Consider the following 13,653-nt stretch of genomic DNA (forward strand, 5'->3'; position numbering starts at 1 on the left):
TCTCAATTAAAGTGTCTGATAAGATGTCTTTCAATTGTTAAAACAAAAAAAGAGCAAACTCTGTGTAACGATGGACAGAAAAACGAATCCACTGATGCAGGCCTGACATGTGGTTGGAAAATGACCTTGAGTTTACCTCGAGTTTCATCGTTGCTTGTTTGACAGTTGAAAAGCCAGAAACCTTGGAACCAGCTGAGACTAATCAAATATCAAAAGTGCTGCTGGGTAACTTTCTGCTGATTCATGTTACAGAGTGATACACACGTGTGTCAGTGCTGAGTCAGGGTGTGTTACTCACGGTGCAGATTGCCATTGGTAGTGGGGCTGTCAGGCCATGACAGTGGTACAGTGGTTATATGATCAACTGGGTGAGATGTAAAGACAAATGGAGATGGTGTTGAGCATGTGACAACACGAAACAAAGTACAAACTCAGAGTAGGATGAAGAAATCATCTCTTCTAATCTGTAGTGCAGTTGTTCTTTTACCAGTGGAGGGCAGCAACACTTTATAAATACTGCCATGAGATAGGAGCCAATGAGCCCATTAACGTTTTTTCCAAGGCCAAGAAAAAAAATCATGTGCTGTCTGAAGACCAAAGTTGACAGGGCTTTTGCTGTAAGGGCCCACACCCTTTCAAATAGTTTAACTGAGGATCTCAGACTTAAAACATTTGGTGTCTGTTTTTAAACCATCCATCAAAATGTACTTTTACCAAATGATGTTTACTTAGCTGTTGTTCTTACTTATATTTCTTTTACCCTTTTCTTTTGCCATTACTTTAAAATTATGTATTATTTTATCTGCTGTCTTTGATTTAGATATTGTAATATATCAATTGCAGTCTTTGATGACATGCTTTGTATTCTCATTTTTACTTGTCCTCTATGTGAAGCCCTTTGTAACTGTTGTTTTGAAAGGTGCTTGATAAAGTTTGTCAGGAAGTGGTGTGAGTGGAGCAAACGAGATGTTATTTGTCAGTTTGCAAATGATGAAAATATTGTTTAGTGTATGTTTTCATCTACATTTGGTGAGTGAAGAAAAACACAACTAATGCATGTGTTGTTGAGTTGATATATGATCCAGCCACTTTATATCTGGATATAAATATTATCAATGCCAGCTGGAGGGAAGCACATGATGTAGCATAAGAGCCCAGAGGTTAAAGCACTGAAAAGGAATGAGAGGGATCACGACTCAACACTGTATAAAAGTATACCTACTTTTCCCATTAACTGTGTGGTTGATCTGGATATCTGAAAGGGACAACAGAAAAAAAGTCCACAGTGGAACACAAAGTACACAATGGGGATGGTGCTGAAAGTTACAGTTACAGAAAGGAAAAGAAAGCACAAATAAAACAGAGACAGATATGTGGCAGCTGTACCGGTGGATTTAAGTGAGGAGCTGTAGGACAAGCCGTTGTGCTGACTGTTGTCCAGAGTGTTGGTGTTGCTCCTTATCACCTTTGGCTTGAACTCTCTCTTGGGACGGCAGTTGGCTGTTGATATCCTATGGGGAGATGATAGCAGAGTGAAAGAAAGAAAAAGCTTTGGGCAAAACAAAGACAATGAAGTGATGCTTTACTGATTCACAGCATTAGGTTTTTCTTTTAAGAGGCTCCAGAATTTTCAGAGGTTCATGAATGCGCTCAGAAGAACCGCAAGATCATCTGGACCTTACTAATGTAGGGGTGTGAGATCTGATGTTTTTAAATTGTGATCGATCTTTTTCTACTTTATAAGCCCATTGTAAGATCATGAATTTTTAGCACAGAGCATTGTATAACATGGATCCATGATAAGGAAAATGGTCGCTTGCTAGTGGACTGTGCTGATTGACCAATGATCTCTATCATAGGGTCTCTTTCATGTGAAATGTATTTGAAAATGAATTCAGTGTAAGTGAGCAGCATATTGAACCACCATAACAGTAATGTAGGGACATAACCATGGAAGCTAAAACAATAAAAAATATAATTTTCTGCCCTTTGGTTTGTGACTATTTTTTTTATGGGAAAATAAAGGACACGTGAAGTTTAAATGTGTTGCAAGAGGTATTAGGATATTGTGTGTTTGGTCAGTTGGTTTTAATGAACAGAGCCAAAAGGCCAATCGTGTGGCTCTGTCACATATGCAGCCACATCGTGGATCATGATGGTGGATCATAGACTGTGATCTCCTCAATTCATTTGTCATTGCTGCTGCCTTCATCTCTATCAGACATTTGTTTATGTATAAATACTTTAAACATTGTCAAACTTCTCCATTATGTTGAAAACTGTTTCTTCTAATCAATGTTGTAAATCTTAATTTCTCTTAATTTGTTGAAGTTCTCAGTTACACTTGACATCTATTGCACCTCTGTCCGTCCTGGGAGAGGGATCCCTCACATGTGGCTCTCTCTGAGGTTTCTACCTTTTTTCCACGTTAATTGGAGTTTTTTTTGGAGTGTATTTCCTTACTCTTGTTGAGGGTTAAGGACAGAGGATGTCACACCTTGTTAAAGCCCTATGAGACAAATTGTAATATGTGAATATGGGCTATACAAATAAAATTTTATAGATTGATTTATTGAAACCAACTCCAAGTTATCACCATAAACATAACATATTAAAATCACTAACTAAAATGTTCAGTCCCACAAAGTGTCAATGAATCAATGAATGAAATCAATGCAACATGTAAGTGTCAGCATTTAACACTGAAGTGACTTGGCAGCTTGCTTATGAAACACAGACTGATGACTGTCTCTCCATGACAGATCAGTCCACCCATACTTGTATTATTCATCATGAGCAGTCATGTTGACGACTGTCTTCAGACTTTTTACTCACTCCCACATGAACTCTGCCAAAGTGGTTTCCTGACAGACTGGGACATGAGAGGCGGGCCTGAGCTGAATGAGTAACACTCAGACTGATTCTATGTCCTGAAGCACAGTTTCAGACATTTTGATAAACTACTGTCGGGTTACTGACGTCTCAGTACAGTATGTCAATGTGAGTTGCCTTAAACAAAAGATGAAATGAAAGGATTATTTGCAACATACCACATACAGTGGATATAAAAAGTCTACACACCCTGTTAAAATGCCAGGTTTTTGTGATGTAAAAAAATGAGACCAAGATAAATCATGTCAGAACTTTTTCCACCTTTAATGTGACCTATAACGTGAAGAAAAACAAACTGAAATCTTTTAGGGGGAAAAATAAAAAAATTAAATAATGTGGTTGCATAAGTGTGCACACCCTCTTATAACTGGGGATGTGGCTGTGTTCAGAATTAACCAATCACATTCAAACTCGTGTTAAATAGTAGTCAGTACACTCCTGCCATCATTTAAAGTGACTCAGATTAATCCCAAATAAAGTTCAGCTGTTCTAGTAGGATTTTCCTGACATGTTCTTAGTTGCATCTTACAGCAGAAGCCACGGTCTGCAGAGAGCTTCCAAAGCATCAGAGGGATCTCATTGTTGAAAGGTATCAGTCAGGAGAAGGGTACAAAAGAATTTCCAAGGCAGTAGATATACCATGGAACACAGTGAAGACAGTCATCATCAAGTGGAGAAAATATGGCACAACAGTGACATTACCAAGAACTGGACGTCCCTCCAAAACTGATGAAAAGATGAGAAGAAAACTGGTCAGGGAGGCTTCCAAGAGGCCTACAGCAACATTAAAGCAGCTGCAGGAAGTACTGGCTGTGTACTGGCTGTGTACTGGCTGTGTACTACACGTGACAACAATCTCCCCTTTCTTCATATGTTTGGGCTATGGGGTAGGGTGGCAAGACGGAAGCCTTTACTTACGAAGAAAAACATCCAAGCCCGGCAAAATTTTGCAAAAACATACATGAAGTCTCCAAAAAGCATGTGGGAAAATGTGTTATGGTCTGATGAAACCAAGGTTGAACTTTTTGGCCATAATTCCAAAAGGTATGTTTGGTGCAAAAACAACACTGCACATCACCCAAAGAGCACCGTACCCACTGTGAAGCATGGTGGTGGCAGCATCATGCTTTGGGGCTGGTTTACTTCAGCTGGAACCGGGGCCTTAGTCAAGGTGGAGGGAATTATGAACAGTTCCAAATACCAGTCAATTTAGGCACAAAACCTTCAGGCTTCCGTTAGAAAGCTGAAGATGAAGAGGAATTTCACCTTTCAGCACGACAACGACCCAAAGCATACATCCAAATCAACAAAAGCATGGCTTCACCAGAAGAAGATTAAAGTTTTGGAATGGCCCAGCCAGAGCCCAGACCTGAATCCAATGGAACATCTAATAGCCTCCTACCCAAAAAGACTGAGTGCTGTAATAAAATCAAAAGGTGCTTCCACAAAGTATTAGTTTAAGGGTGTGCATATTTATGCAACCAGGTTATTGTAAGTGTTTTATTTTTTATTTTTCCCACTAAAAGATTTCAGTTTGTTTTTCAATTGAATTGTTCATGTTATAGGTCACATTAAAGGTGGGAAAAGTTCGGACATGATTTATCTTGGTCTCATTTTTTTACATCACAAAAACCTGGCATTTTAACAGGGTGTGTAGACTTTTTATATCCACTGTATATTTGAATGGCTCTTTCTGGGCAGCAGATGGGTTTTCCCATGAAAGGACACAGTAAGAGTTAATGTTGAAGCTCTACATCTGAACCACACTTAACAAAGTGACAGGAATCTGGTCTGTTCTAAACAAGGGTAATCTGAATCAAGTTCCTCCAAGTATTGTACGGGTCCTAATAACTTCTGACAACCTGACAGCATCAGGGGTAATAATGAATGTGGTGGAAACCCTGTATTTCCAAATTCAACATACCGCCTTGTTGACATTAATCAAGTTGAAATGACTTATTTTCGTACATGTGTTGTCATCCGTTTCAATAAACATAAACGTGCCATTAGAAAGAGAGCACTGCTTCTGAAGGAAGCTGATCTGAATGGACCAATCCTGAGCTGTGTATGGAGTCTCTTCACTTCAGCGGCAGCCAAACTGATTACTAAGCAGTAAAAATGAAGACTGAAATTTTCACATTCTTAATCTTCAGTCACTTTTTTCACAGCAGTAAACTAATATACTGTCATGATGCTTTTTGAATATTCTGCCTCCTCTTCCTCATTACTAGCAGAGCCTCTGAATGGGACACAGATAGACACCTCCCACTAACATTATATGGACACTCCAGTGATGTATCGAAAACCATCATGAAAACACTCTTGAGTTACTATGACAGAAGATACTGAACTATATGATGAATGAAACTACATCTAAATGCGGAATATTTTTGTAAAATTTGTAGGTGTACATGTAGCAGAGTGTAGCAAAGTGTATTATGCTTGGTTTTGATTGAGTTTAAATGACATAAAATATTAAAGATACTTTAAGTGAACAGTGTGCAAAGAAATGTGTGTAACCATATGTGAAAATAAAAAGAATAAACAAAAAGGTTTTTGGTTAAAAAAATAGTTGTGGTTTGAGTATCATTTGGGTTGGCAGCAATACCCAGCACTGGTCGTAGCTGCTCTCAGGTCAGTCCCACACATTGATACAAAGAAACAACAGCAGTCTGTGTGGGTCCTTTATATTTGTAAAATGTGTGAGTGGCATCTTGTGAGATGGTGCCATAAACCTTGTAACACATTCATTTAAGCATATTGGCTGTAGTAGTGCTGCCCACACACCTGCTGTCACCATTGGCATTCATGTCACAACCACTCTGAGTGAAATAAACATTTTGCAAAGCAGCAGCCGAGTTTGACGGCAGTTTTGTCACAGAGTCCCTACTGACAGCACAGTTAAGTGAATCTTTAAAGACAACACACCACCTCCTTACCGCTTCTGCAGCTTTCCACTCAGCTCCTCCAGGATTTCACATGACTGCCGGTGGTACTCTAAGGCCGCCTCGATCAGTGATGACAGCTGGCTCACCTGCTCCACCTATTGGCCATGGCCCCAATGCATGAGCACAACCCAAACACACACATTAACTTCAACATCCATTCAAATCACATCTGTGACTGTCTGTTCACTATGTATGAATCAAACCTCACATTTTCTACATTTGTACTTCTGATGATATACACCATAATTGTTAAGTGTACAAATCTGACGCAAAATGATAAAGTCTTGACTGCTGTCAGTTTTTTCTGAAAAAATATGATACCATTTCTAATAAACAGCACGGCTTAAACAATCAATGTATTAATATATTAAATCTTCACGTTGAAGAGTTTTATTTAATTTTGCCTGCTGCTGTGCCGGATGTTTGTCACATCTCTTGTATTAGCTGTTGGTCCAATCTTCATGTAGTGGTCCTCTTACATCATTCTCCAGGAAGTTGAACATGCTCCTCTCAGCCAGCTCTTTGCTCTCATCAAACTTCTCCACAGCCTGTCGGATCTCCTCATCAGGGATTTTCCCCCGACGCTTCTTCTTATAGTCAAAGTCTAACCGGCGGCCCTCCAGCTTCTTCAGGTGGTGCTGCGGACACAAACAACAACTATAAATGATGATCTCTACACACTAACTGGCATGTACCTAGAGACTGACAACAAGTCCCACATCCTGCACACGCAGCGTGTGTTGTATCATCTCATTTGTTTTGAACGGTGTACTTTTTGAAACATAATGTCATATCTTCTTACTTCTTTTTTGCCTCAATGTGATATTGTATAAAACATTGTATGCATTTCATCACACAGCATGCAGTTTCCTATTAATAGTGTCCACAATGCACCAAAGGTCTGTTATTTCAAGGCTTGAGGTTTATGACTGATGAGCTGAAAACAGGAGCACAGTGTGAACACCTGACTTCTTTGGCTCAGTTCAGACATTGTGCTGTGAAAGCTATAGAGCAAACAGTGGTGCAGTTCAAACAATCACACACAGACTCTTGATCCAGACATTTCTACGTGGACTGTGCTGTGGTTTGTCTTTCGTGTGAAAGCAGAAGCATTTTAAGACAGCAGATTTTAGCAGCAACTACTATTATCTGTTAACTATCATAACTATTATATCCATTTCCATTCACTAACAACTACTGCTATTATCATTTATTGATTTTAAACTGCTAGAAATGGATTATCCTAAGACTGTATATGTATGTAATAATGCAACATTATTTGGTAACAAGTAAGTTCTGGTACGTTGAATCAATAATGTAAGGTCTCAACTTTACTATGTAGTGCTGTGAGATAACGTGTGTTGTGATTTGATGCTGTAAAAATAAAAGTTAATTGAATTGATGGCACTGATAATTCAGCTGAAGCAGATTGGTTATGGGCCAGTTGGATTGATATTGTCATTGGCAAAAAGTTACATATTAATGCAGTCAAAGTGAGCTGTCAACTAAGATTTGTATTGCAAATAAACAACTGCTAGACCCATGTTACCATCAGTGAGTTCAACACAGTTTGACAGATTGAGAGGTATCAGATACCAGGGAGAACAAGTTGGATAGGTGGATGATCCTTAGTTCCTTAGGTCCTTATAGACCAAACTATCCAGCTGTTTATGAAGTGACTTAAAATAAATCTAAGTGCAGTTGGTTGATGATATTTCTGTACTTTTCCTTCAGTGAGGTTTAGAATGCAGTTTATGGTATGGGGAAACACAGTGTATGCACTCTACATGAAATGAAAGTGTCATCAAGGCATGCATGTTGACACTGATCTAATGGCAGATTTCAAACAGCATTGCAAATGTGCTGCAGTAATCTCTGCACACCCTGAAGTGTTGTCAAACTTCCCCTGTGTTGCAAACACTGTCAGCATTATTAGAACTTTAAGGTCACGTTTTGAACTTTGGACCAAAATCAATAACCTGCCACAGGTTATTCAAAAATGTCACCTCATTTAATTTAATTTATATTAAAGTGTACCATGATCTCTTTCAGGTCCTTGTCCTGTAGATTCTGCACGGGGTCAATAAAGTTTTGTTTGACGTTTATGTCCAGGGAGTCCTTCACATCTGCCATCTGTCTCATGGCCTCACCCATGTCCAGCAGAGCACAGCCTACAGGACAGAGAGACAAACCACAATGTTTCTGTTAGCCTGTAGTTTTTGTAGCAGGGAAATGTAACACACAAATCATCTGAATTCATGCACAACAGGCTGTTGATCCTACAAAAAGGAAATTCTTGGTAAACAGTTTACACTATAGAAATATCTCGATTCCCTTTTAATCACTTAGGCTTTAAATTCAAAGTTGCCTTTATTTCATAAGTTGATTTCCATGATCTCACTTATACAACCAAAACGTCCACATTAAAAACTAAGATTATATATAAGCCACAGCTGAACCTAACAGGATATACTGCACAGTTGTTGGTGGTTTTCCTCTCTGATAATCAAGTTACACAAACTCAAATCAAATTCATCACCAAAACATTGAGCCATGAAAGCCTGAGGAAATGTGACACATCTGAGCAGGAACAGTTGAATGTCCCACATCAACCGAAACAATTGAAAGTGGAATTAATGAACAGTGAATGACACCATAATGTAACAGAGCAGCAGAGTGGTGAGTAGGACATATGCTGTGGAAATGCAGTATAAAACATCGTATATATAAACTATAAACAAAGTTCAGAGTTTGTATCAAAAACAATATGGAGTAAAACTAAGTTGAATATGACTTATGCATGATGCTGTTGATGATCATTGTAACAGGCCTTGGTAGTTATAGGTAGACCAGTCTATAAACAGTTATTGGAGAAGTTCTGAAACATAAGAATGGTACCAAACACGGAGTCCTCTCCCAGTTCATGACCATAGCGCAGCATGCAGTCTCCCAGCAGGCCTTCAGTCTGAGGGTAGCCGGTGGTCTTCACCTGCCCTCGGATCTTAGACACTGTTGTCAGCATGTTTAGTTTGGCTCGAGAGGCTATAGAGAAAAAAGATGAATATTCCACATTCCATTATTGGGTTTCTTTTGCAAAACAAAGTTGTAGTAGAGTAGTTAAAAAAAAAAAAAATTATGTAAAACAATTATGTATTTAACAAAATAATACACAATATGGTTCATCATTGTTTTTTCTTTTCTTTAACCTGGGTTAGGCTGGAGGTACTCTGTTGTTTTGGACAAGAGGTCAAACACTGACTTGTTGGTCACCTCAATTTTCTATAGAGATGAAGACAATAAACAGGAAATAATATATGTAAATATTGCAGATATTTTTGTCATTCTGAAAGATATTTAGAATATTACATTAATTCATATCTTACAATACCTATATATGTTTGTGTTTGTGTTTGTGTGTATCATAAATGTAAGCAGCAGAGCAACAGAGCAACAAAGCAACAAAGCAGCAAACATAGCAAAACTCCATTTCCATCACTTCTGTCTACTTCCATCAGTTAGTTCTGCAGTTACATGTTTTCAACACAGGATGTCACTACCAAGTGTAAAACTACACATCCGTCACAGCAAACTCACCCTTTCCATCTCCATGAAGTCATCGTCCAGTTTTGTCCCCTCTGCCCCACTGATCTTCTCACTGAGTAGCTGCACAGAGAGAGCAACGAGAGAATTCTTAAATTTACTAAATATTAATGATTACAATTAACCGGAGACTGTGAGATGTTCAAATGTCTTGACACTGTCCTTTTTGGACCATAACGTATAGTCGATATATTGAGAAGAGTCCTAGAGTAAGCATCTAGATTTTGATGCAATGTCACTAATTTTCCTAACTTTTCAACATCAAAAAGGCTGAATACTACAAATACAACTATTTTGAAATGCAGTAAACATTACAGTAAAGACACTTAATGAAACTTTTGGATAACAACATAAAATAAAATCTCTGTCTGAACCATGCTTGCAAAGAGCAATGCAGAGGTGGCACAGGTTCAAGTTTTATTCTGGAAACCAAAGGATTACACTAACCACTATATGCACCCCCCACCCCACACACACACAATTTAGCAGGGGGATAACACATATTCCAAAAGGATTTTGTTAAAACAACTAAGTTAATCTCAGATTCGACCTCACTCCTGTGTACAGGTAAGCAGATACTGCTGCATGTAGTGAATGATGGGCATGGAAACATGTTGTGGTTATTCAATCCAACCTTTCACAAGTGAGCAATATGCTATTTGAAAGTGAAGCTGAATCAAGCATCCATCAGTTTCTAAATAAATAAATCCACACGAGTGAGAGAGTTTGGTATTTGTAATTTATGTCTAGTTGTTAAGGCTCATGTTTGTTGTGGTTAAAGAACTGGTAATATACCACAGTCAACACTTGTTCCTTAACAGCATTAACTGTAGTGAGTTTGCAGAGTTTTCAAATGTGTGTCACATAGAGTAATGGGACCACTGGGACAGACCATTCCCTGGCACATTTAAGGAGGATTAAAATTCTGTGTGCACAAATAGTGGACTAATACTTGGAGATTTGGGGCAGTTGGCCAGTGAGGAATAAAACTGATTTGCAGGTCAGTCACTGATAAACAATTCATGTAACTATTATGGATGCAAGGAAAAACTAATAGAACCACAAGGCAGTTATGTTACTCAGCCATGCAGAATGATGGCTCTTCTTTAAGGAGCAGTTTAGTAAATTAGCAGATTAAAAATAGAGTGATGAAGTGATGATAGGGGTTTCACCACAGACTCAGTCCGACTAAAAGTCCAATTAGTAGCTCCCCCAACAGCACAACATTTACAGGAAGCTACAAAGTGGGAGAACCTCAAAATCAATCCAGAATAAAAGACAGTTGAGCAATCACGGCTAGTGCTGAGTTGAAGAGTCAGATGGGACATTAGGCGCCATTTCCTCCAGGATTGTGTATGCGTATAAGTGTGTTTGTGTGACTGCTCACCTCTGTCGCCCTTCACACACAAAGTGTCAGTCACATGTATTTAGTAATCAGGATAGGATCATGGATCTGGATTGTTGTGTCCTGGCTCTGCATGTCTCATGTTGTGTGTAGCAGGTGAACTGAGTACGCACAGACTTTTTTCACTGTGTTAAAATGTGTCCCCCATAAACTCTTGAGCAAATCAAACAAACAGAAAGTAATTCCTCCAAGTATTGTACGGGTCCTAATAACGTCTGACAACCTGACAGCATCAGGGGTAATAATGAATGTGGTGGAAACCCTGTATTTCCAAATTCAACATACCGCCTTGTTGACATTAATGAGCTCTCCTTTCTCATCCAGCCTAAACCCATTATGTTTTCACTTCATCTCATCTCTACTTCCGTTTCTATTTCTCCTTGTGTGAGTCAGTGTGGGCGGGGCCGGACCGAGGCATTTGTGTGAGTGTAAACTCCGCCTCGCTCCCAGACACAGAAGAGAGGAGAGAAGCAGCACAACTCACAACTCTCTGTTGGTGACATTCTTATATAAACAAAAAAGCAACACAATGGGCAATGTATCGAGGTCAGCCAAATTATTGACTTAATGTTTATACATTGTACGATAAGTTGATATAGTAATAGGCCCAATCATGAGATAAAATCTTTGCTGCAAGTGGCTGAGGCTCAGTTCAGCTACCCTGGAAATCCAAACAGAGAACCCTACTGCCTCCATTCTAGTACAAGTGGCTTGTATACAGTATGAAGTGTACAGTGCATAGTAGTAATGCCAGGTGTAGGAGAGTTGTAGGGACCAAGTGGGGCAGAGCCTGGATAAAATTAGCAAGCTCAGGTTGTAGAAATCAGACAGCCCAATCAGGCTGCCAGAGCCTTTCGAGGACAGAGGGTAGGGGGGGACAGTGTGCCGAGTGGAATGAACAGGAAGGTACCACTGTACACCTTTACAAGTATGCTGCAAAACCTCTCATTTCACTGAGTAAGATAAGAGGATTGACCTCTGTGCGTTAAGTACAGACCTTTAGTCAGGAACAGAGAGCACAGTAATGCTGTTGGTTGCCCCATGTTGCTTTGAAAGATTTCTCTTTTACTATCTGGCAAATCCACTGCCAGCTTAAAAAAGGTATGTCACATCCAAAACACACCCATGACTATTTACGAGACTAAATACAACACTTTTGAACCATGTTAGATTGTTCAAATGGAGCCCTATGTTTTCCCTTCCCTCCATTCATCACCATGTCCTAAAATGGATCCATGAAAGAAGACAGAGGATTTAAAAGAACACAGTGTAGTTTGAAAATACTTTATGACTGTAGAATACCAAACTGGAATCATCTCACGTCCAAGAATTGCAAATGCTTTGCAAAAATTACATTTTAAAAGTAGATTCTGAAGTTTTTGTCAAATGAATTTGTGGAGGTGAGTGGGCTGGGAGAGCACCCTCACCTCCACCACAGAGGATCAATCAGCACAGGTGAGAGCTGTTAGCGGATTGGTCCCTCTCCGTGAGGCAGCTAGTTGCTTAAGTTTAAGTTTATTTATGTTTATTCTCGTGTGTGTCTGATTCAATAAAGTATGTTAAAAAGTGAATGGTTCGTCTCTGGTTGCTGTGGGGAGAGCCCCGTGGCAAGGTCTACTGCCACAGAATTGTTTTACCATTGTGTAGATTTTTCTAGATGAAAATTAAACCTTGATTCACATTAAAATGTACTGTGGAGTAAGAAGGGTTGCATGATGTTGCATTGAAGGGAGAAAGGGGGAAGCAGCAGTGCTCACTGTGACGATGACATGTTCTATGGTGCGTTGGTACATGCTGCAGCAGCAGGTGACAGCTGGGGGAAATTGATGGGGGCCGTTGGCCCCGCTTTTAATCCACAGTGATGTCATCTTATCTACACATTAGAGCTGCAATTATCCTGAGCAGCGAATTGAGAGTGAATACAGGGCTCAATAAACTATCATCGTAAGTAAAACAGTTCCGATCAACAGGGTCTTTGGTATGAAGCCTCAGTGCTAACTGTCTGGATCTTTTAAGTCACAGATCAAAGAAGCCACAAGCATGGTGCATTCATTCATTGTTTGTGTGACTGTGTTGATAGATCTATGTTGCGTCTTCCTGCACTCTGAACACAAGTCTCAGGTCCAACCCGAACCCAGGGTCTGGGGGAGTGGAAGGGATGCTTGCTCCTTCCTTTGGAGAGAACACACGAACACCCACAGAAGAACAATATCTTTCTCTTTTTGCTAACATTGCTTAGTCTAAACAAACAAAATAATTACCCAGCATTCCAGACCAAGGCTGTTGTTACTTTGTATGTTAAAGTCTAATTCCCATTTATTAAACTCAGTTCTTATTCTCAAAGGTTTGGCCATAATTTCAAATTAAGGCCAAGTTAAATGACTATTATTTTCTGCACCCCTTGCTGAACAGCAACTGTCATAGGTTCAGAGCTATATCTTGTAATTGCAGGTCTGTCAACCTTAAGATTTCTCAAACTAGTGTTAGGAACAGTACTAACTACTCTTTTCAGAGTATTGATGATGGTCCCTCTTTCAGCATTTCCAAATTCAAAAAGATTTTGAGGAAATAATTTACTCCACACACTGTATACTAAATCCTAAATGCAGGAGTAGCCGGCCAAATAATTATATCATCAAATTCTCTGATGATACAGTGATTTTAAGCTTGCTGCACAGGGAGGACTGCCCTGCAATGTACCTGGATGAGATTGACCCCTTAGACAGTCATTATCAAATTTTGAACATAAAAAAGATGGAGAAAAAGATGGAGATGATACTCGAACCCAGAGAAGTTAGAGTCTATGAC

At 39.3% G+C, this 13,653-nt stretch overlaps 1 protein-coding gene across 7 annotated transcripts in view; it reads right to left on the minus strand.

Annotated features, from left to right (window-relative positions):
• sh3gl3a (SH3-domain GRB2-like 3a) overlaps positions 1-13,653 on the minus strand; it is a 62,273-nt gene that overhangs the window by 31,286 nt on the left and 17,334 nt on the right. For 4 of the 7 annotated variants that reach the window (XR_004613469.1, XR_004613467.1, XR_004613468.1 and 1 more), the window contains exons 2-10: positions 9,435-9,503; positions 9,047-9,119; positions 8,739-8,882; positions 7,878-8,011; positions 6,320-6,478; positions 5,832-5,935; positions 1,387-1,511; positions 1,223-1,255; positions 299-364 (exon numbers count right to left, since the gene is read on the minus strand). Coding sequence is in view for 4 of the 7 variants with exons in the window: in XM_034581557.1 (XP_034437448.1) it covers positions 299-364; positions 1,223-1,255; positions 1,387-1,511; positions 5,832-5,935; positions 6,320-6,478; positions 7,878-8,011; positions 8,739-8,882; positions 9,047-9,119; positions 9,435-9,503 (907 nt within the window). In the remaining 3 variants the exon portion in view is untranslated. The remainder of the gene's footprint in view (positions 1-298; positions 365-1,222; positions 1,256-1,386; positions 1,512-5,831; positions 5,936-6,319; positions 6,479-7,877; positions 8,012-8,738; positions 8,883-9,046; positions 9,120-9,434; positions 9,504-13,653) is intronic. The other 3 variants (XM_034581558.1, XM_034581560.1, XM_034581559.1) reach the window with 3 other exon arrangements.

Source organism: Hippoglossus hippoglossus, chromosome 3 (genome assembly GCF_009819705.1).
Source record: "Hippoglossus hippoglossus isolate fHipHip1 chromosome 3, fHipHip1.pri, whole genome shotgun sequence".
NCBI lineage: Eukaryota > Metazoa > Chordata > Actinopteri > Pleuronectiformes > Pleuronectidae > Hippoglossus > Hippoglossus hippoglossus.